The following is a 24286-nucleotide window of genomic DNA, read 5'->3' on the forward strand; positions in this document are numbered from 1 at the left end:
CTAATGAGCTGGTGGGGTTTAAAGGACCAGTGTGTAGAATTTAGGAGTCTCTATTGGCAGAAATGGAACATAATATCTATGTTTTCATTAGTATATAATCACCCAAACTAAGAATGTTTTGTTTAGAATAAGCTCTTCTTTTCTACTTTGGGAGCAGGTTGTCTTCAGGGAGTCTGCCATGTAGCACCGACATGGTTCTACGGTAGCCCAGAGTGGACAAACCAAACAGGATCACAAAAGTCATCAGGATTCATCCTCTGGGGAGCATTAATGTCCGTCAGAGCAATCTAGTAAATACGTACTGTGATGAGGCCCACTGCTAACATGACTAAACAAATATGAATGTGAATTATGAAAAGCAAGGCTCGACTCAGGCAGAGACGTCGTTGCACCATGATGGAGAAAATGGCACTGAATGACTATACTTTGTTTTAATGAATATAAAAAAGACATTTACACAATAGTGAGAGTGAACAAGTGAAAACGTTATGTCCACAAACATGACATCCTATTCCAGTGTCCCGTCAACAATCATCTCCTCAATTAAATATCAATCTCTTGTAAACATATTACATCTGGAGGTTATTCTCTACAAGCCATTATTTTTAATATTGTAAAGACAGACACTGATTTCAAATAATTGCGTGCTATTAAGAAAGTTAAAATAAAAAAAATGGGGGGGGAAATTGTTTGTTTGGCCAAAACTTAAGAAAATAAGGATCATTAGCAGGAATGCCTTTTTTTGTTATTAGGACCACGTCCAGAATGAAAAGATGCTTTCCCCCTCATAAGTCAAAAGAAAAGTCCCAAAAGAAAGGATGGCTCCTTCAAGCGGATGGTTGTTGCAGCAGCTGGACTCCCTGCAGACGTCAGTACAGTTCTAGCCAGTGGGAACGATCAGTGAAAACAGCACAAGTTTAATCCCAACTTGTTCCTGATTAATAATAAGCGCTGCTACTAACGGTGTTCGATTGTGCTCTTACAACATCACGATACTCTTATGGACTACGGCTGATAGTCTCAGACCTCTGAAGAGTGAAGGGGGGGGGGGGGGGGGGGGGGGGACTGAAGACGGGTCACTACCTGGACCTGCGGTCTTTTCTGTTTTTGTCCAGGCTTTTGTCCATGGTCTTTTCGTTGTCCCCCCTGCATTTGGGGCAGTACCACTTGCCCTTGGGTTTGTAGGTCAGCCCCACACAGGTGAAGTGGAACCACTCGATGGGGCACTGGTCATTGTCGCAGCCGATCATCTCGCCGTACGACACCTGCTCGCAGAGGCAGTAGGTGGGCTCGTTGGGGTCGATGGCGAAGTCGACTGGCGAGGCGTCTCGCTCCTGTTTGGCCTTGCGCTTTTTCTTCTTCGCAGACTTGGACTTCTTCTCCCGGGGCGGAGGGATGGACAGCTCCTCCACCGGGTCGTCCACCAGAGAGCCGTTGGCCGACGGGTGGCTGGAGTCGCGGCTCTCGCTGTTGCGCTGGCGTCGAGGGCGGCGGGCTGAGGTGCGTTCGGGCGCCGGGGAGTCTTGGACGCTGGTGCGCCGCTCGGTAGTGAGCCGCTCGGCCTCGCTGGGCTCCTGGAGGCAGAGGGAGTGGGAGTCCATCTGGCGGGAGCGGTTCTCCACCAGCTCCGTCATCTGGGTCACCACGTGGATCTTCTCGTCGCCCAGCTCCTGGCTGATGATGAGCGCTCTCTGTAGCTGGACCTGCAGGCGCTTCCTCTGGGCTGCATCCTGCTCGCCTTTGTACTTCTCAAACACTTCATCCACCTCCTTCAGCACATCTGCAAAATAGAGGCAAAGAGTATTTTATTGATAAATGACACAGGAGATACTTCAAATTTCAAGTCACATATATATGAAAATACAGGATACAAAAATACACTGGGCTCATTTAGTGTCTCCATTACATAGACTGTCCACCAGAGAGCACTGACTAGACACAGATGGAGCCTAAATAAAAACAAAGACCTGCTGGTGTACACTAGACAAGTGTTTCCAGGTAAGAATGAATAATCAGATGTAGACTAAATCTGCTGTATTTATAGTAATAAACAGGTATCTAAATAATTAAGTGTAAATTCCCTAATATTCCTCCTTTTTAAACTGAAATTGTACCTTACTAGAAAAAGGTAGAAATTCAATCAAATGAGTTGTGTGGTATATCGTGTCAGCGTGGAGCACCTGTTTTAATGTGGTTATATTTTAATGGTCAAGAGTGTGACGGGCAACACAACAGTGGCTCTATTGCTGACATGCATATCTGAAAGAAATGAGTATATATATATATATATATATATATATATCTTCACCTATATCTTCCTGCAAGGGTTTACAGATATTTAGTGATTGATCAAATGAACAGAAATGCAACAGGGTCCACCGCTGTGATTCCCAGCTGATCCATAAATACAGTAGGTTTGATAAGATAAGAGAACTAACAGGAAAGAGCAATAAACAGCAACACTTTTCATGACAGCAAAACACTGAGAGAAAATAATTGTGATGAGTGTCCTGATAAAGAGACAATTATATTCTAGTAGCACGCAGACACGTGACGAGATGAGAGTGTGGAAGGAAGGAAACGGCCATTTGTTTTGTTTTTTTATGTGAGCTACTGGACTAATTACAGGACTTTAGACATGGGCATTGAGCAAGAGTGTCCAGAGGGAGAGATTAATTCAACATTAACGATGCCAACTGCCCTTAAAGCCTCAAAAAGGTGGAGGAAGAGGGCTGAGCCGCAGTGAGTTCCTGCCCACCGGAAATGACGTCAGTGAGATGTTGAAAGGGGTTGCCTTGGAAGAGGAGCTATCCGGCTCTGCGACTCGCTCGACGGAGCAGAGCGGAGGTGCGGAGCCCGTTCTGGTCTCGTCGAGGATGTGTAATCCCGATCCAATCGAGCCCGAGTCCAACGAGTCCCTGTTCTGTCGCGACAAGTCATTTTGTGTGTCGATGTTGTCGAGGAGCTTATCGGTAACGAAGGCGAGTCGTTAGCCGCTGCTAGCTAACCCTGCGTCAACATAAAGGCTGTTTGTACATTCAAGAAACGGCAGTGTATGAGGGGTCACACCTCAATGATCACAGATTACTATCGTATACGCCTCTATATCCTACGTTAAGGGTTCCGGCATACATTAAACACCCTAAGCAGCGTTTGGCTCACGTAAATGCCCACGTTTATCCATTATTTACCCTGCTATTCGCACAATAATCCTCCGCGGAAACACCGCGGTGGGCGGCAATGTGTACCTGTTAAAAAGTTGAGGTTTTATTAATATATGGTGCTCGTTTTGGCATTATATTAACGCCGAATTAGCCACTGGGCACCACATATTAAACACATATCTCGTAACACGTCTCGCTGCGTGTGTACTTTCGCGAATCGTCTCATTGAGTTTGGTGTGACACAAAGCAGGACGAAGTGTACCCGGGCTGTGGCAACTTGACGGTTTTGACGACCGGTTCGTCAATGCAACGTTGACCGTCCACGTTATAGCTTGGTCGCTTTGCTGTTTATCGAAGTAACGTGTGAGATAGGAACAAGGGGAGCTCAGTGGGTTTTTTTTCTTTGCAAAATGGGAACACAAGGCTCGCTCCGCTCCACCATTTCAGCACACCCTGTTAGACTGCAGTTATTGTTGGCTAATTGTACACACGCAGTGCTAGTGGTTGATAGAAGCAGATAGACAGCAAATACCTTGATACTTTGCATCGATTTCTCGAAGCAGGGAAACATTTCTTTGTATGTCCAAAGGCAGCGACTCCACACATTCCAGATAATCCTCCACATAGTTGACCAGTTGTTGCGACTTGTCGGCATTTGGATAGTGGTGGCCCAACATCGTCTCTGCGATGCATAGAGGCACTTAGATAGAGAGGAAATGTGCAAATATAATGCTGTTAAAAGCAAATGCTTGGCGACTTTGCAGCTTGTAGGGCAGTCCCAGCCAGGCAGCAGTTCACTTCAAACAAAACTCAAGCCACTGCGCATGCGGGAGTATTCGCCTTATAAGGTATTGTACAGTTTCCTCTCGTTTGTCGTCATCGAAGGCAGGCCCAATTGGGTTTGCCGCACCGTGATTGGCAGAGAGTGATCTCATTATCATAACATTTTCCCGGGAAATTAAACCAATGGGGAAATTGAAAACACAGAGCGGCCATAGTTTAGACATACACTAAATGTATTTTGTCCTTTGGTTTTTGTGTCCTGTTAGAACACAGACGTATTTGTCCTTTGGAAAAGCATGTCTGTGGTTAGAATTTAAAATATAAGCCTGTTTTACTGCAGTGTTTATACATTAGTGTAGTCAAACTTTTAATAGCAGAACATCTTTAGAATGTTCGCTGGGGTCGCTGCTATATATATATATATATATATATATATATATATATATATATATATATATATATATATATATATATATATATATATATATATATTGTATACAAATTGGGCATGAAACTAAAACATATGCAATAACAATAAATTACGTGCATATTTTAAATTAGCATTTTTTAGTGATTCTAATTTCACTTATATAACAGAGTTATTTTGCAGGAACATTAAAAAAAGAATGGTCAAAATCAAAGCAGCAGAAGCTGAGATATTGTGGCTTTTAGTACCTGGGTTAAATTCCAAATATCCTAGATCCTACATTTCCCATAATGCAACTGCATGGCCACTTTCATTGTTTACTCCTTCCCTTGTAAATGGGAGTTAAACAGGGAATTATATTGAATTTGATTTGAGATTTTACAAGTTGGATGAATAACATCAGGATTTATTTTTTACTGTCACTGTTTTCACAGTAATACTTATCGAAATACTTGGTTCCCTCCAAAGGTTGTATCAGATATATATTCAACCTCAGTGGTGATTACCTATGCTTGTGTCCATTTAAATGTATCTGCTGTGCACTCAGTTACAAGGCTGCATAGGTCAGATAAGTTCATACTAACAGTGTCACGATGAACCATCTGCATGTGTGTGTGTGTGTGTCTGTTTGGGAAACCACTTATTTCCTCTTTCTTTGTCACATGATGTCAGGACATTTCCTCCTTGTTCTATCTACTGCAGATGCTCACAGCAACAAGAATCCTGATCATATTACTACTTTACATGTATTTGTCTACTGCGTGTATAATTAGAGGTGCTCCTACTTCAACTACTAAATACTACTATGACTGTGACTAAATACTACTATGACTGTGACTACTACTACTATTTCCTCTATATATAATACTACTATAACTACTACCACTACTATTATTATTAAGTCTATAGAACTACGACAGTTACTTACAACTACTATGTCCACAATATTAGTATGATTACTACTACTAGTGCTACTATAACTACAACAACTACTACTACTGCTACTAAAACTACTACCACTACTATTATTATCAACACTACACTAGGCTACTACAATACTTAACTACAGCTACTTTTACTACGACTTCTCCAACTATAACCTTTACTATTATTACACTACCACTACTTCTACTTCAACTACTACTTCTACTAGTACACTAATAGTGTCACTAAAACTCACATGAATACTGCTACTATTACACCACTACTGGTCCAACAACAAATACTACTACTTTGACTACAAGTAGTCTACTCGGCGGACTATTGCCGCCATATAACTACTATGACCACTGCTACTACAGCTACTCAACACACTAACCTAAGTACACTTTTGAGGTATTTGTACTTTAAATTGTACACTACTTTATATTTCTATTCCACAATTTGGAGGCAAATACACTCCACTATATTTATTTAACAACTCTAGTTATTAACTTCAGATTTAGTTTACTTGAAATATAAATGAGATTAAATACAGTGATATATTACTGTATGATCCACCCAGCAGTACACAAAGTGACTGAAATGAGCTCCACCAGCAGCTGTTCAAAGGTCACTGATAATCTATCTCTATGGAGATAATTCTAAAATGGGCCATACTGTCTAATTACTACTTTAACTAGCCTACTAGATCCTCTAAATGCCAGCATACTTCTCGTTCTGTGGACAAATGACCAAAGAAAAGAGATCACATGAACAAAGCTGGCCTTGTGTGTAAGTTTCGTTTCGATCGGGTGGAAAATAACGCGCGACCTCTCGCTCCACTTTTAAGCAGAGACTCCCCCTCCTGCTGTCACATCACTTTCGTTTCCTGAGCAGCTGAATTACAACTCTAAAAAGCACCATTAGCGTTTCAATACGCGCTTCCGGTTGGTGCTGTCAAATTAAAAGCACTTTTACTCCAAGTTGTGGTAATAACTTGGTTGTCATCATCGTTGTTGGGTAGCGTTGATTTAAAAGGGCATTATGTTATATCTTCATATGTTATAAAAAAAAACATATAATCTCAGATTTGTAGTGAACCTCTGACTTTGCACTTTAATTAAAGAAATAAGGTAGATGTTTTTAAAACACCTTTATCCCCTCATCAAATCCATCAAAACCAGTTAATAAATACATTTGAAATATTACATTTTGCACATTGTTGTACTTTTTTCTCTTGCACATTGTCTTTTTCTTGAGTTGAATTAGCCAATGGAGTACTTACTGACATATTTTATATGATCACTCACTAAATGTCCATGGTGAATTCTGAAGCTTTTATGTGTCTTTTGAAAAAGGCTACAAAGTGTCATCACGGAGAACACTAGTCCGCCTTTGCAGCATCCTCGTGAATGCTTGTGCCACAGCGTTGTGGTTTGTTTGTAACCTAGCGTTAGCTTTTTTCTTTCAGCTGATTGCATTCATCCTTAAAAAACATAAAAGCATTGTTCATTTGTGAAGATTATCTTATTGAACCAAAAAGTGTCCAAAACGTTATTTTCTGCAATACTCTAAAATCCAGTGGCTGAATCCCATTTAGCTTTTTGATAGGGGGGATGCCAACTTCCGGGTTCGGCCTACAAAAATACGTCACCCCTGCGCCACTCTATTTGTCTGTCACATCAATCTGTCATCGACTGGACCTGGTAATGTAGTTCTTTGACAGGTCGAGCTACTTTTACGTTGAAAAACCAAGCGTTTCCGGTTACGTCGTGTGCGTCCGCTCGCTTGACGCCGCCGAGTCTTTATGTGCGCAGTCGCCGCGCTGTTGTTGCACACAGAAGAGCAGCAGTGAACTCGGACTCGTCTGTCAGCTCGTCCGCACCTGTCACCACGATGAAGAGCGCTTTTGTCTTCGCTCTTGCGCTCTGCTTTGCTGTCTCAGGTGAGACTCTTTTAATCCGACGACCTTATCAAATTAAAACCACAACAAAATATGTTCTATTGTAGCTTATAAGTTACGACACAAAAGCGTTTCACCCGTAAGTTAATACGTGTTTTATAGCAGAGTCACTTCCCGTCACTTCAAACGACCGTATGCTGCCTTAACGTTGGCCTTTTGATTGTATCGCCTAATCAGGAAGTCTTCGTGTTTGCTTTATTTGGTGCAGAAAACACGTGAGATGTTTTTTATGAGACTTACTTCCTGGATTGTTTACGGAACAGAAATTTCCGCAGTCTTGGGCTAGTGTTACAGGTCTGAGTCACATGTCTGCTGACAGAAGAGGGATGTGTGTTGTTTTAGAGGACGGGATGAATCTGCACATTTTGTTGATCCTTAACTCCATTAAATTATTTCTTTGTTGTTGTTGCTTTTTTTGTTTTTTAAATAAATATTATACTTAAGCGCAATTAAGTCAACTTAATTACTAATTATTAACTAATTTGATCTTGAATTATGTTTTTATAGGAATATAAATGTGTTGTTTACTCAATGCTGACCTGAATGGTGGTCACAGCTTGTGTTTTGCTGTTTTATGCCTGTTTTAAATCACGGTCAGTCATGTGAAAGTATCCAGCACCTTTTGAAACCACCGTCTGTGTATGAGGCCCAGTGACCTATCTGAACCCTTAACTGGGACATTGCCTGAACCTGAAGATAAGGTGCGCACTGAAAACACATCACAAAGTGTCATAAATACACGGTGTGGACTTGTGTACTTGAATGTGGCGATACCATTTGAGGTTATCAAATGGCAGTCTGCTGATTTTACTATGTTTGTTTAAGGAAACAAGCTGCTCACGGTTCAAAGATCAGCAGTTTTAGCCAACAACATTAAAGCTGCAGTATATTTCACATTAACATTGGATTAAAAAAACGCTGTGTCATGGGAAAGGGTTATCTTTTAGTGACAAACGGCCACATCATTTTCTCCTCAGCTCAAGGGTGTTTTTTTTTTAGCTTGTTTCAGCTCATTGTTTTGGTTTTACTAAATGAGGCAACAGACAGCTGTTTTCAATGGGTTTAGTTTAGTGGTGGAATGATGTCAGATTTAATCACGGGTCAGGATGAAAAAAAAAGTTATATCGTTAAATATCGTCACGAGTTACTTGATTATGATTTATGATGTTATTTAAGATTATTGTATTGTTATATATTACATTATTTATTGTTATATATTATTTATAATCACTTTTATTGTGACATCTTTTTGTGAAAAATAATCTTAAATGAGATTATAATAAATGATAAGGTCTCTGCGTAAATAAAGGATAAATACATTATTTACATATACTTTAAAGTATTTTTTTGTTCTGTATTTCTTAAATCAGGCACTATTTTCACTTCTTTACCATTATAACAAGCTAGACAACTGTTTCCAAATACTTGTGATAATATTTACGATTATCCCGAAGGAAATTATTGTGAGTGTTTCATATCGCAATTTACAATAAAATCCTCTACTGTCAAAACAAAGCTAAAAAGCAGACAATCGGACATACATTCATCAGGTGGCGCTGCTCCAAATGGATGATACCGCTCTGAGCCTGCTGATGTGCAAACAGACGATTGCTTGCTAACGCTTAGTCATAACAACTTTATTGAAGCCGAAAATATGTTAAATATTGTGTTTTGTGCTTGTTCTTGTTCTTGGTGAATGTATGAACACTGACATTGATTTGCGTCTCCATCTCTGTCTTTTTGACTGAAGCACTGTCAGTACCTTCTGCAACTGATGCGCCTGCAGAAGAGTTTGACAAGAATGCCACCACCACCAGACCCACCACCACCACACCAACCACCACAAAGTCAACCACGGCAACCACCACCAAGTCAACCACGGCAACCACCACAAAGTCAACCACACCAACCACCACACCAACCACCACCAAGTCAACCACGGCAACCACCACACCAACCACCACAAAGTCAACCACACCAACCACCACACCAACCACCACAAAGTCAACCACACCAACCACCACACCAACCACCACCAAGTCAACCACACCAACCACCACACCAACCACCACCAAGCCAACAACCCCTGCTCCTCCGAAACCTACTCCCCCTGCCAACTTGACCGTAGGAAACTACACCGTGAAGTCAGACAAAACAGTGATTTGCCTGATGGCTCAGATGGCACTACAGATCCGACTGGTAACACCGAAGGTACATTACATTACAATCCACACAACAACAGCCCCAGAAAAGTTAGCTCAAAGGCCTAGCTATTTTCTTTGAGCCAGTTCTTATATTAAAATTGCATTTAGTAGTTTTTATTAAGCCATTTAGAAATTTGCACGGATAAACCTTCTTCACGATCCTTTGACTCATCTTTCAGCAATGCAATAATCAGCATCCTGTTATCTGGAGTTGAGAAAACATTTTCCTCATTGTTGCACATTTGATTGACTGTGGAAGGTTAGATCATGTGACAAATACTTATTCTACATGGTAATAAAACACTGTTTACCTTGTGGGACATTTTGATACAAGGTAGCCATCCAATTGTCTGATTCGTCTCTGTTTATCTTTCAGGAAAATGGAACCTTCATTGTTCAACCACAAGAAAAGATGACCACAGTAGAAGGATTTTGTAAGGGAGCCAAGGCCAACCTTACCCTCGTCTTCAAAGAGGGCTTCATCACCTTCATGTTCAACAAGGTACTTTCGATGTCGTAGATTTGTCACAAATATGGAAGTATAATTTTGAGTTAAATGGACGGAAGGCAACGAGACCAGTCTTGAACGATTAAATATGGCCACAAACTCATTGAGTCCTTCGATGAGTAGCACATTGTTTGACTGCTAACTTTATGTAGGAACTGGGATCAGAGAAGAGTTAAAAAGGGAAGTTTTCTTGACTAGCCTGTTCTAAGAGCATGTGACAGGGAGTGCCCCAGGCTGTGTGATTCATTTGGTGATTTTGTAAATTAAGAAAAGAATGCTGAAAAAAATACCCATCACAGTTTTCAGATCTGTGCTTCTTCAAATATCTCGTTCAGTGTGCCCAACAGTCCCGAAACCCAAAGATAATGCGGGTTGAACTAGTAAATATATTATATTATATAAGCAGGCTTTGGAGGACATTCATACAGATGTCCTTCTCCCCAGCAACGTTTTCCGACTCCTCCTAGGCGTTCCCAGGCTAGATGAGATATGTAAACCCCTCCAGGGTATTCTAGGTCTACCTCAGGGCCTGTTCCCAATTGGACATGACTGGAAAGCCTCGAAAAGGGAGGCGTCTAGATCAGATTCCCGAACCACCTCGGTTGACCCTTTTGGACAGGAGCAGCGGCTCAACTCTGAGTTCCCTCTGGATGTCTGAGCTCCTCCCCCTATCTCTAAGGCTGAGCCCTGCCACCCTACAGAGGAAGCTCATGTCGGCCTCATTCTTTCATTCACTGCCAAACATTCATGACCTAAGGTGACAATCGGAAAGTAGATGGACAGGTATATCGACAGCTCAGCTCCCTCTTCACCCAACCGCCTGTCCATCTCACGCTTCATTTCACCCTCACCCGTGAACAAGACCCTGAGATACTTGAACGGCCTCGCTTAGGGCAGTGACTCAACCCCAACCCGGAGGGTGCAGCCCACCATTTCCCAGAAGTGTACAATGACCTCAGACTTGGAGGTACTGACCCTCATCCCGACTGCTTCACACTTGACTGAAAATGTCACTGCAGGTCATGTTCTGAAGGAGCAAACAGGACCACATCATCTGCAAAACGTATAATCAGTTACCTCACAAAATACATGTTCTGTCATAACTTAAGAATTCATACTCTTATGATTTCACAAACATGTCTCATGGGATAAAATGAGGAACCGATGACTCATATGAAAATCAGAATATTGTCATATTTGGTTTGGTGTATGTGCAAATGTCCTTGGACGACCCGCAACAGGAACAAGGCAAGCTGGTGTTTGTGGATGCTGTTGTGTCAGTCAAATGATGGAAAAGAGTTCCATGTCGATTCTGCTTCTATTTTATTTCTACGATGTAACCTAATATTTGTAACAAACTTGTCAAATCAAACGATTGGCCAGAGAAACAGACTGGGACCGGGGATCTAGCAGAAGACCTTGTCATGAAAGGGGACAGAATTGTTGTACCTCAGCTACTCAGATCAAGGGATCTCCAAATACCTAAATACCAAAATACCAAGCCAAAGCCAAGGAATCAGTATGGTGGTCTGATATATCGTCCCAAAACACAGTAGACAAATGTAAAATATAGCAGAAATACAAAAAGCAGACCAGTCCCAGACCGGATCTGGTCTGTAGCAGGTCACTTCTGTAGTGACTTGTGTCAAAGTGATATAATGCTGTTCCTTAGTGTAAAAGAAAAATAGCCTATACAGAGTTGTGTAAAAGAATGGCTTTTTGAAGAGTCTGAGCTAAAAAAGAGGAGGCGTAGCAGTAAAGACTACAATACCCACAATGCAATTTAGCAGGGCTTTCAGATAACTGTTAATTGTTGTCAATCACTTAACTCCATGGTGTCCAATCTCCTTCACTATATGGCAAAAGTAGCTCTATGTGAATGTTGATTGACAGCAGTCAAAAGTTACATGAATATGAACTTATAATTAAATAATAAATATTTAAATATCTTTTTCTCTCATTGGGGTAATTTTGGGGGAAAAAACGCGTCATAAAAATAATTCAGGCACTTTACAGTACATGGCAGAATATACATTGAAACTAGATATATATAAAAAAAAAATAATAATAATTCAAATTCATTGCAAGGGTCTATCAGCAATCAACATGTTTATTTTGGGTCGTTTGACCACCGCCAAGCTGAGGGTGAATGTACGATCTCTGTTTATGCTGTGAAGGAACCGGGCAAATTTCCCGCCACATTCAACACACTGTTTATTCATGGAAATCAAAATCAGTGTCTCACATTTAAATACAGTAAGGATTTCAAAGGCACATTGATCCTCACTACCGTTGCATTACTTTGTTGAAACCGTGTCCTGTTTTCTTTCCTCAGACCGCCACTGATGTCTACGTTGATGCTCTGTCTTTGTCCCTCTCCTACCCCTTAACCAAAGACGGTATGTTGGGAATCTTCACATTTTATTACAGTCTCATGATTTACTGCCGTTCTATCAGAAAGATTGGTTCGCTGCATGTCCGCAGATATTTCGGCTGCAGGTTGTCAAACAAATATTGACAAAGACGACAGCCGCTCGAGCTTCCTTGTTTGTGTGTCTGTTCTACAGACTAGGAATCAATGTTAAGCATGTGATGCCGCTCACATCCAGCCTACTTTCAGTGCAATGCAGTCGAACAAGTTTGGCTCCACATCTGATCGTCAGCATTGTTTTTGTTATGTGACCCCGTCAGTGCGCCCTGACAGCACCTGAGCTTCGCTTTGTTTTGCCGTTGCAGGCCATATGCCGTACATTGCCAAGAACAATTCGATGCATCTCTTCGCTGCAAAGGTCGGACACTCCTACTCCTGCAAGAGTGACTCAGTCTACCTGGGCAATGGACTGTCCCTGGAAGTCACTCAGGACAGGATGCAGGCCTTCAATCTGACCAAGAGCAACGAGTTTGGTTCCCGTAAGTGTCTTCATGTAGTCAAATGAATGGAGGAGCATTTTTAATGAGAGCTTCTTATCAATACATGTAACTGCTCTTTAAAAGCATACTGTGACGTAAAAATACTAATAATCACAAGTAAAAGTAGCAGTAAATTATACTTAACTATCAAAAAAGTCAAAGTAATCATTGCACAGATTTGTTCTTTTTATAACATTACATGTATTATATGTATGTAAGTATATATAGTACAGTATTGTAACGAGCTTCATTTTACAAACTGATTATTTTGTATGAAAGACCTAAATCTGGAAGGCATGTCGTTGCTACAGTTCTACTGTAAGATCGAGCTTCTGGAGGAAAAAGTGCAACATTTTATATAGTGTAGTATAATGTTGTATAATGTAGCATAAAATAAAAATACTCAAGTAAAATACAAGTACCTCTAAATGTGTTGCACTTGAATAAAGGTATATAGTAACCTCCACTGATGCTTGTCTCTGATGGGACATTTACATGAGCACGCCGTAGAAACTGTATGTCAATGGAGCTAATGATTGATGAGTTCATTGATTTATTTGCACTTCTAACAACAAATGTTAATTACAGGGATATGAGTATTTTGTGTTTGATGATATAAGATGGAGGATCATGAGTGACTGGATGTTATCGATTGTCTCACATATGTGTGTGTGTGTGTTCTCCAGCTGAGCCCTGTCCAGCTGACCGGCCTGACTACCGCGTCGCCATTGCAGTGGGAGTGACGTTGCTGGTGCTCATCGTCATCGTGGTGGTGGCCTACCTGCTGGGCCGCAGGAGGCGGGCCGATGGCTACCAGTCTCTGTGAGGGAGGTCGGGCAGAGTTTGATCAGAGGTCACTCAGAGGTCACTCCCAATATAAACCAAAGTCTCTGAGGCTAGGATCTTTCTCAGGGGCCAAAGGGCACTCCCACTTTAGCCCAATTTAGCCCAATTTGCTATTTTTCTGTACTTGTATGCTTTGGTTTACCTAATTACTCTTAGTAACAGTGTGTTAAATAGAGGTCCCACATATGGAGGCTGGAGTGTGCCACTGGAATAATTGTAGACCTCAAAAGTGTTTCTATAATGATGCTATTATAAAAAACAATTCACCAGAATGCAAAATGAGAACGACAGAATTCTGTCATGGAATTTAATAGGCAGACAAATAAAAATGACTAATAGCAATAAAAAAATAATTTAAAGAGAGATCAAGCAATCATTTTCACATGTAATTATTACTTTTTAATTGATTTTCTATTATTATTCCAGTGGCACACTAGACTCCATACATATGGGTTTTGAAGAGTAAAACATTTTTATTATTATTTTTAAGATTTAACATGCTGTTAGCCAGTCTTAATTAACCTTTTTGTGCCAGATATTACACAAACATACCACTGATGGTATTCTCATCAGGCTGGAAAAGCCTCTGAAATAGCATTTCTATATTGGGACACTAAAAACTATGACAAATCTTTTCACACTGACATCTTCATAAATACTGAAAGAAAAAACTGACCAAAATATCTCATTAGAATTAGTTCAGGTTGTTTAGACAGCCAGTGTATAAGTGGTTAGTACTGCCATAACGATGCAATTTTATATTACATTTTTGAGAGACGAACGTTCCCTTTATCAGCGTAGCCCCACATTATACTGAGCAGTGGAATCGGGAAGTAAGTCCTTTATCATGTGCTCATTTTAAATTATATTCAACAAAGAACATCTAATTTTTTTCTAAATTGTTTTAGGATTACATGGAAATGTTTTGTTATTCCTTTGTTGTTGTTTTTTAGAGAGAATCAAATTTTGTGTCTTCTGTCTGCAAGGGATTTTATTTTTAAAAAGAAGGGAAGTTATCCAACCATTCACAATACAGGTGATTTATACTGTGTGCATTATTAATGAGCATAAAAGGGAAAATTACCGGGATGTTTGTCAGGGATTTTGTAAAACCTAGTCAAGAATAATTGCACTGATTGCCACCACAACTTGACTTCCTTCATCTTTTACATACAATATGTAGCAGCGTTCCCATAGAAATGCAGGGATGGATTGTCCATGTGGGTCAGTAAGGAGTCTGGTCTGATCCGGATTAGATTTTTGATGGGTTAAACATTCATCACATCTTAGAAGTACATCTCGCTTTCCTCACCAGGTCCAATCTCATACACTATACTGCTTTGAAGGGATAGCTTTCATTTAGGGAAGTAGAGAAGCCATGAAATATGTAGTCGTCAATGGGGAGAGACAAATATTTTAAGTTTGAATTTTGGCATTATTTACACATATAATATTTGTCAATTGCAGAGATATTTTTTCAAGTCAAGAAAGGCTCAGTTTGTCATAGTATGATGTGGTTTGTGTGAAACATTTCAGTGAACTACATCTCCCGTCTCACAAAACGTACTACACCAACACAACCGTTAGCTTGTCTTGCTAGCTAGCTAGCTAAGCTATGTTCCGTCGCAAATGTAACGTTATCTTTCCTGATGTGTCTTATCCAGCGACTCTTTTTATCAGAGAAAGAAAGGAGGAGCGAGACCTGTTGTTTTTGGGTGTGTCGTCTTTCTAGTCACATACTTTTCACAGTCTTCTACTTCAACAGTTGCATTTTGTCGTATAACTGTTGAAGTATAAGACTGTGAAAATACGTAATTAGAAAGACGACACACGAAGAGATGTCGGTGACTCACACTAACAACTGGTCTCGCACCTTCACTCTCTTCCCGGCTGATAGAAAGAGTCGCTGGATAAAAACATTAGTGATGGAACGTAGCTAAGTTAGCCAGCTAGCTAGCACGACAAGCTAACGGTAGTGTTGGTGACGTACATGAGACGAGAGATGTAGTTCACTGAGCGGTTTCACACAAAACAAAGTGACACAATGACAAACAGACTTTCTTGACTTGCAAAATTATCTTTTAAATTGACAAACATCTTATGTGTAATTCAATTAAAACCCAAACTAAATATAATTTGTGTCTCACCGTTTACTACCGTACATATTTTTTTTTTGCTTCTCAAAGCGTTGCAGTATGACATCTGAAATAGTGGTTTGTATTGCCAGAATCCACGTCCTGGTTACCTCTGTGAAATCCACAGATGTCAGCAATTTTCACAGGGACTACTTCTTTAGTAGAAAGTAGTTCTGGGACCTGATAGCTGAGTGGTTCCGGTGTAGTCAGGACTGTTTGTAGATTACACAGAGTAACCTGGACATTGTGTCTGGAAAAACAAGCCGCTGGTGAGTTTTGAGCTTGTGTTGACAAGAGGAGGCGTGTGTCGTAGGATGTCTGGATGTGATGTTTGTGGTCCGTCCCTGTGTAAATGTCCCTCAGTAGTTGCAGATCAGGACAGTTTGACCTGCTGCAGTTCCAGCTTGTGTCCATCAGGTGATGCTCTGAAGGCAGGAAGTGAACCGAAACAGGGGCCTTGCTGTTTGTACAGTTTTCCACATTGTGTGAGCACTTTCACTTGTTGTTGACTTCCTGTGCCAATAAAGACAAGATATATTTCTAAGTGTACGCATGTGTGTGTGTTTTGAGATTTAAATATATTTTAGACATTTCTAAGAGCTCTACTGACTTATCTACTGTACTTGTTAATTGTAATATTGCTTTTTTATATATATATATATCTTGTTTTATAAGCAAGATGAAGAATTTACACTGATAATGTCCAAGTATTAACTTAAACCAAGTAAGTCATTTAACATTCATGTTGTTATTTTCAAAAAATAGGATTACAAAGTGCTACCCTGTGTAAAATAAAAACAAAAAGGACAGTCAAAACATGTAAATGAATATTTAATACAAAGACAAGCAATTTGAATTTCACAAAATAGAGAAAAATACTAAGAAAAACATAAAACTATTTGAGGAGCTATGTTCTCTTGCTCCATTACTAAACTATCTGATAAGTCTGAAGGCCAACAGAAATGCTGCCAATATTGCTCCCTTTGTCGTAGCCATAGTAACCAAAGTAAAACGTGAGTGGGAGGGAGGAGTCGCGTTGACTGACAGCCAGATGTGGGGGCGGGGCCTCCCGAGGTCCTGCGGGGGCGGGAGTCGATCAAATCCCTACAGTTGTTGCAAAACTTCCTATCAGCTGCCTGGGACCGCGAGAACTAACGGAAAAGAAGTTATCGTAAAGACTTCTTGGCAATGGCAGGTAAAAAAAGAGGCTTTATTATACAATCATGTCAAATAGCAGCTAGATTCGAGTTGACAGAGAGTGAAGAAGAACACGAACATATCTACATGTCTGTGCGCAGTGATGACATCCAGATGTTGTTTTCCTGCTGGGAGCGGACTTCCGCTGCAAAAGGCGTCTGCAGCGCTGAATGTCACTTCATGGCGGTAAACAGATGTGGCTGTTTTCAGATGAAGCAGCGGTGGTGGAGGAAGGCTCGAGCCCGGCTCAGGGCCCTCTGGTCGCGGTCAGCTTCCAGAGAAACGTCCGCAGAAAGGAGAAGTTCCTGGAGGCTGAGCCCAAGGCACTGGGGGTAGGATCCCGTGTGTGTGTGTGTGTGTGTGTGTGTGTGTGTGTGTGTGTGTGTGTGTGTGTGTGTGTGTGTGTGTGTGTGTGTGTGTGTCTGACTTAAACGGTGTTAAAGCATCTTTGGGGTGTAACGTGTTGTCTCTGCGTCCCAGGTCACTCAGATTGGCCTGAGTGTGTTTCAGATCACCAGTGTTGGAGTGTTTATGACCAAAGACATGGGTGTGTGGGGCGCTGACATCGTTTTCTTCGTTTCATCTCTACTGGTGAGCACAACTCACATGGCATACTTAAAACCAGTGATCTGAACACACATACGAGCCGATCACAGGGTTAATCAGATCAATGTAAACTGATCACTTGTGAGGAAGTTAAAAGGGCCGTCTGGGGATTCATGATGGTACTTCCATAAAGTAGATCCAAGACTTAAACAGATTATAGCAGATTGTATCTAGCCAACATACTTGGACCCTCATTAGACTAACTCATGTTTGCGGTCCTCCTTTGTTGTGTGACCTTCACAGGTGATAATAGCTGGGAGTTTGGCCGTAGCAGCACAGAACCTCCACCTGCCAACGGTGAGTGTCGTGGCCCGACAACAACAGCCAAATACAGATCCAGGCGCGCTGCCTTCAGGAACCACCAGACCGTATCACATTCTCACTGCGAAACCTCCCTAGCCAACCAAGTCCCAACAAACTTATATTCCCATACAGCTACACTTTTCGGTTTCCAGAGAAACCACTTTTTTCCAGACCAAATAGTGCAATTTAAAGTGTTTGTATGCACTCGTTCCTTTGTGGCAACGATATTGATGCCATGGTGTTTGGATAAAATGAAAACTATTTAGTTAAAAAAAGACCCAAAAAAGGTCCCATGGCACAACTGTAAGGGGTCAAGTCTTAAAGGGGGCCTCGGTGCGTTCCCTGGGGGCCGCTGCAAAGTTGTACTTGACGAGTTGGAAGTGAGAACGGGTTGATTCAACAAGTCTTGTTGGACTTTCCCTCCTACAAAAAAATAAGAACTGCTCTCAGTGACTTCCTCTTCAGATGAGTAATGCTGAGTTGAGCCGTCTGTTACACAATCCACTGACCCCAGCAGACTTGTCCATATGTGGCCGGATTCAGCCGTGTTGCTCCTTCAACTGGCAGCAACATTTAGAAAAGCAACCGAGGCGAGACGCAAACACTTAATGCACCAAAGAAGACAGTGAAGCTGGTTGATCCGGCTGTGATGAGGACAACATGGGGATTGAACACGATTTGCCTTCGCCATTTCAATTTCAGGATTTCCATTTCAAGTCCACGTTCTATTATGGAGTCTGTTGGTGTACAACCAAGCAAATCTGGTGTCATTTGAAAGAATAATGATGTCCCCTGTTTTTCCAGCTGAGGGCCTGTTTAGCGTTGCAGATTTTTGCCGGTGCCGCCTCCGTCTGCAACGTGATCGTTTCTCTGATCAAACTCGACTACATGGCCTATCACTGCTGGCGCTATCAGCACGACGACTACAACACCACGGATGCCGAAATCTGCCATCAAATTGAGGTGAGCTATAACGGTTTGTGCTTTGTATGTCATATTTGTCCACGTTCAGCTTTGTGCATCCGTGTAAATGCCATCAGTGTTGGTGTTGTGAGGACCGGCTCCCATGAACGCAGTTAACTCAAACATCTGTGGGGGTCTCTGAAAATACAGCAGCATAATATTTGAATTACAAATAAAGCTATTTTCCAGCTATTATCCCACATATGGAGTAATATTGACGTTAAAGATAAAGAGCTTTTTTTTTTACACCCCCACAGAGATGACTCGAACCCTGAACGCCGTACATCATTATTGTTCACGTTTGTTCGGTCTTTTACCTTCCTTTATTCTACCCAAACATCATTTCTGCTAATCTCATTTCAGAGCACCCATTCACACTTTTTTGCGGAGATCATGCTCATTCAGGCTGCTCTGTTCGCCATCTCCGCCACATTGTTCGCCTACTGCTGCAAGGTGATCAACTGCTGCTCGCCAGCTCCCAAAATGGTGAGTTAACGCTGACAACAAGTAGCTGGAGTGAGACAGCTGGGGTTGTGGTATCCACGTGTCACTCAAACTGGCCTCAATTATGCCTAACTTTAGGCCTTAAAATGAACTGGTGAGTATAGGGAGGCAAAGTCACGCCCCTTCCAGTGTCCCCCATGAGACCTTATTTGGACAAAATATATACTGTAGTTAACGGTGAGAAACATAATTTTTTGATTGCGTTTGAATTCTGCAAGTCAAGAAATTTGTCCTATTATTTAATTTTGTGTGAAGCAAAAGATTATTCACCGAAAGGGGTGTGACTAAGCCTCTCTTTATAAAAACGTCCCCCCTGTACAGTTGTCATGAATCAGGATGTTACTTCTGCTTTAAACTTGGGCATTTTGGGGTTGGGATGCAGATGCGGACCCAGGGGTGTCTTTAAGTTATCCCAGAAGGATAATCACAAAATTGCAAAAGCGAAAAACAACCAAACTGTATGGAGCCACTTCAGGCTTCCTCAAAGAAATAGAGATGATTTACTAACCCACTGCTACCAAGCAGCAGACACAAAACCTAAATTGTCCAGGAGACCCAGAAAAGACAAAACTAAAAGGCAAAGGCAGACCTTTGATAAACAAAAGGGCTGGAGGAACAAACTCTCCAGAACCACCAGTATTCACTGTGAACCAGACAATGACAAGAGACGCACACACAGACAACAGGGAGACGCTCTCACTACCTCTGATGGTGAGATAGTGAGTCAGCACAGAGCACCGGACACTCAGGGTATATGAAGGCACACCTGAGCTTAATCCAGCCAATCAGTGCCACACACACCTGCTTGCAGTGAGGTGATTCCCTCCCCTCTCTCACAGGCTGATAGTGTTTGAGAACCTAAGCAGAGTTTGGTTGCAGTAACGTTTCCTTGTCACTGACTTTCATTTCTTCTTTTCCCCATTTCCTGTCCCTCTCAGCCGGTGATCACTGTACAAGTACCCGCCGTCCAACAGTAAGGACGAGCACAGGAGGCGGATGTTCAGCTACACACAAATGCTACTCAAATTTAAAGCTGCACTTATCAATATTTTTTTATATTAACAATGGATCAAATATATGTGATGTGAAAGGGGTCGGTTGTAGCGAACCCTTAACGCATCGTTTTGTATTTCCGCACAGCCATTAACCTCATTATCAGCCACTGTATACTACCTATCCAGCATCACACGGCAGACAGGCACAGCTGGAGACCAAATGGTGAACAAAGTTGAGCATTTAGCAGCTAAAGAGACGTGTTTTCTCAGGAGTTGGTGGCGACCAAACCAGAGCTAAAAGGGAGAAAATATTGGCGTTCCACCTTTCATTCATCAGGTGGACACAAGCATGAACGTTCATGTATTTGCCATAGCAACTTTATAAGCTGATAATGGAAGAAGTTCAGTATTATTAGTTAAATTACACATTAGATATGTTTTATATGTACTCCTTCTCTAATGTGAACTTTAATCAGAGTCTATTTTTGTCAATTAAAGCGTGACAGTAGGCACAAGGGACAAATATCCTAAATGTACAGAGTATAGTTTAGTGGTTAACACAAGTTTAAGACATTTAAACATGCAAGTATCATAAATGTTTGTTTGCCCAAAATGTACTTGCAATAATCCAAAATCCAATGGAAGAATCCTATTGGCTGTTTGTTGAAGGAACCAGAGTGATACCGACTTCCTGTTGTCACCCACCCAATCACAGCACTCTGTAGAGACAACAGATCAATTAAAGATGTGCAACAATTCAAATCACAAATTGATACGTATTAATGCTTTTCTGAAAATCACTTTGTTCTGATTGTTGGTTGTTTTATGATGATCACTACCTATATTATGCTTAACTGCTGTTTTCTTTGTCACTCCAACTAATAACTTTGGATAATAAAAGCTAACAAATGTAAAGGAGTTTCGAGCGTTGTATTTTTTTCTTTGTGATGTTTTTTTCATACATATGGGTCTAACAGGGACACACCGTCTTTACTCGTCCACTGGCACCGCTGCACATAAATTAACTCATTAGCAAAATTGTTATCATCATAAAAAACTTGATTCAGTGTTCAACACATTTCCCCCGCAGATATAATGTCTTGTCAAAGCAGTAAGCTTGGAGTTAATTTGGGTAATATTTATTTTATTTACTTGAAATCCTTTGTTTATAATAATTAATCCCATTTCAACCATTATTATTAAAAGAATTTGCCCGTAAACAAATAAATTCAACCAAGGAAGAGATCAGAGACAGAAGTAAAGTCGACGTCTGACTTTAATCTTGATCAAGAGGAGCAGTTACAATGCAACAACGTGTGAGGACGCTACAGAGAAAGTGCTCAAACCACTGTTATGACTTGAGTCTTTTAAGGGTAGAAGAGATGATGCGTCACTGGCGTTTAATCCTTGTGCAGAACAAGACATCCAGACTACCAGGCTTCTGATAACATTCAGACACTTCAGGTCAGGTCAGGCTGAGCTTCAGGTCAGCAGTGGGTTTAGTAAAGTGATAAACAATTCAACACATCTTGAAAACATGGCCCCCCCTCAGGTCAACGAAGGTGCCAAAGTCATAAAACCCTACAAATATATCAAAGACTCTGGAATCTTAACAATGTTGACAATGTTGAGGCCAAAACAAGGAACACTAGAATCATGATGTTATACAAAATTCTTATAACATTTAGAATCACATCGATCTTGTGTAAAATTAGTTTTAATCTTGTACTAAAATTGTTTTATGTGAAGCACCTTGAGATTTTGTCTGTAAGTTAAAGTATGTTATATAAATGTAATTATTTTTTAATAATATTAACAATAATGAATTACTGCCTTCATTATCATCACTGGTTAAACCTGAGATGTGTGTTGACGATACTCACATAACCTAACCAGTATCTGCATATTCAACCATCACTACTGTGATATTTATGTTCCACACACACTACAAAATAACCTCACTTTATTTGTTTTTTTCACCCCATAAATATTAAAATCACACATGATAATTCATAGAATGATGAAAATGGAACGTCGGTCCGATGGAGGTTCCTGTTCAGTTTGAAAAGGCGCAGCCCTTCACGTCACATGGCACCACAGTTCATTAAGAAGGGAATATCTCATATCTGCAGTTGGTCCGCCCAGTGGCTCTGTGGGACATCAAAGGAAAAATTAGTAAGCTATATTCATTCTTGGAATAAATATTTTTAAATATTGTAGATGTAATTCCCTCCCCTTTAATTTGCAACCTGTCCGCGGTAGGAAAGGTTTAGCACACAGACAGAGGACATTTGTGAATCTTCTATAACCTGCGATGCAGACGGTGTGAACTCCTCCAGGTCTCCGAAGCAGCAGTGTTTATGTCGGATGAGACTCCCCCACAGCACAGAGCGCCGACATGCCGGACATTCACCCTCCACTGGCAGGAGGCGGGACGGCTCGGACTTCAGGAAATGTTTAGCGAGGCAGATCACATGACTGGTCATTCCACAGGACGGATGGAAACAGCTCAGCTTTTCTGACACCTGAGGAAACGGAGAGACAAGAGACCGTCAGTTCACCGTCAGTTCATGGGATTTGTGAATAAAGACCTACACAAAACATGCAACTATTTGTGGTTTTAGGTGGAGTTATGTGTTGGAACTATTTCTTGAAGAAGGAATGGAGTCTTGTTATCAGGTTTGGTGCCATCATACTTGTACACAGACTAGAACCAAATCCTGAGCTCACATGTTGTTGACCAACTCCTTTAATAAAAAAGTAATATCATTGAATCTTGAAACAGAAGAGTCTACCTTGACCAGCCCTTTACAGAGCAAACACCTGCATGTCCCCTCCTCCTCCTCCTCTCCTGCAGACGGCAGCGGAAGCTTCTTCTTGGCTCTCACGCTCCCAAAGGCGACGGGGATGTGCAGCGGAGGCTGCAGGCTGGGCTCGAAGTCCATCCTGTACTCCTGTTTGAGCCACCGCGCCGTCAGCGGCAGTCTGTTCCAGGGGGCCGCCTGCAGCATGTGGGAGACGACGCGCCAGTGGAACTGCAGGCTGGACTCCTTCCTGGAGCGCCGGGAGACGTGAGACAGGCGTCTGGAGGAGTGAGGGTGCTGCCACGCCCACTCAAACTGGAACATATAGCGATGATAGATAGAAAAACGTCAGACTTTTACACCCTGACGAGAACATTTCAGATGAATACTGAATACCAACTCTCTGTTTTGGATGGAATACAGTCACATTGAAAATACTCTCCATGCTCTTACTTACCCGAAGGGCAGCAATATCAGAAGGGAAGCCATGTATAATGAGGACCATCTCCCTGAACCAAATAAGGACAATATTAAGTATAATATCACACAGCGTCTATCATGTAGTGTAGCACAGTAACATCAGGTCATACCATGGTCCTCTCCCGCTGGTCCTCTTGGCCCCCCCTCGGTGCCGTCCAGCGTTGTGCTGTCCGATCCGGCGCTCAGGGTTCACGGTGAAACCGATGTAAATACGGCCTTTGAATTTAGGGTTGATGCAATACAGCATGTACACACCAAAGAAGCCTTCTACCTCGACCACCATTGTAAAAAAAAAATAAGCAGGGTATGAATATGTAGCTCCTACTTCAACGTATATAAAGCGCCCATGGTATTAGCTAGCCTAAGCACAACGTTAGCTTAATTGTGTTAAGCTACATTTTAGCTCGTCTTTTTTTTAAATGAAAGATAAATACGATTTATTAGCCAGCTAAGTTGTGATCAAACTGCCGGTTTAACGGCAACATTCTTGTACTATTGCCCGCATTCACGTATCTGACTTTAAAAGGAGATGAGAGCACTTGGCCGTAGCATGTAAACAGTGTCTGTCTTAGT

At 41.4% G+C, this 24286-nt stretch overlaps 4 protein-coding genes across 4 annotated transcripts; 2 read left to right on the forward strand and 2 right to left on the reverse strand.

The window, feature by feature from the left end:
• Window positions 1-511: 511 nt before the first annotated feature.
• ing2 (inhibitor of growth family, member 2) lies at window positions 512-3962 on the reverse strand. The gene is made up of 2 exons (XM_084002999.1): window positions 3697-3962; window positions 512-1780 (listed from the first exon to the last, which is right to left on the reverse strand). The coding sequence occupies exons 1-2, from the start codon at window positions 3839-3841 to the stop codon at window positions 1080-1082; spliced, it is 846 nt and encodes a 281-aa protein (XP_083859125.1). The 5' UTR covers window positions 3842-3962; the 3' UTR covers window positions 512-1079.
• A 3142-nt stretch (window positions 3963-7104) lies between these two features.
• Window positions 7105-16410, forward strand: LOC311009546 (lysosome-associated membrane glycoprotein 1-like). Its single transcript, XM_084003811.1, has 6 exons — window positions 7105-7240; window positions 9009-9469; window positions 9839-9964; window positions 12306-12369; window positions 12707-12880; window positions 13567-16410. Exons 1-6 carry the CDS (start codon window positions 7192-7194, stop codon window positions 13704-13706), a joined length of 1014 nt encoding a protein of 337 aa, XP_083859937.1. The 5' UTR covers window positions 7105-7191; the 3' UTR covers window positions 13707-16410.
• Window positions 16411-16940: 530 nt separating this feature from the next.
• On the forward strand, window positions 16941-21339 carry LOC311009194 (membrane-spanning 4-domains subfamily A member 4A-like). The gene is made up of 7 exons (XM_084003216.1): window positions 16941-17056; window positions 17269-17390; window positions 17539-17649; window positions 17908-17961; window positions 18772-18930; window positions 19294-19416; window positions 20373-21339. The coding sequence occupies exons 1-7, from the start codon at window positions 17050-17052 to the stop codon at window positions 20409-20411; spliced, it is 615 nt and encodes a 204-aa protein (XP_083859342.1). The 5' UTR covers window positions 16941-17049; the 3' UTR covers window positions 20412-21339.
• A 1036-nt stretch (window positions 21340-22375) lies between these two features.
• On the reverse strand, window positions 22376-24246 carry slx1b (SLX1 homolog B, structure-specific endonuclease subunit). The gene is made up of 5 exons (XM_084003234.1): window positions 23824-24246; window positions 23691-23742; window positions 23225-23548; window positions 22739-22954; window positions 22376-22579 (listed from the first exon to the last, which is right to left on the reverse strand). Exons 1-5 carry the CDS (start codon window positions 23994-23996, stop codon window positions 22550-22552), a joined length of 795 nt encoding a protein of 264 aa, XP_083859360.1. The 5' UTR covers window positions 23997-24246; the 3' UTR covers window positions 22376-22549.
• Between the last annotated feature and the right edge of the window lie 40 nt (window positions 24247-24286).

This window comes from Eutrigla gurnardus, assembly GCF_963514095.1.
Source record: "Eutrigla gurnardus genome assembly, chromosome: 23".
In the NCBI taxonomy this organism is placed as follows: Eukaryota; Metazoa; Chordata; class Actinopteri; order Perciformes; family Triglidae; genus Eutrigla; species Eutrigla gurnardus.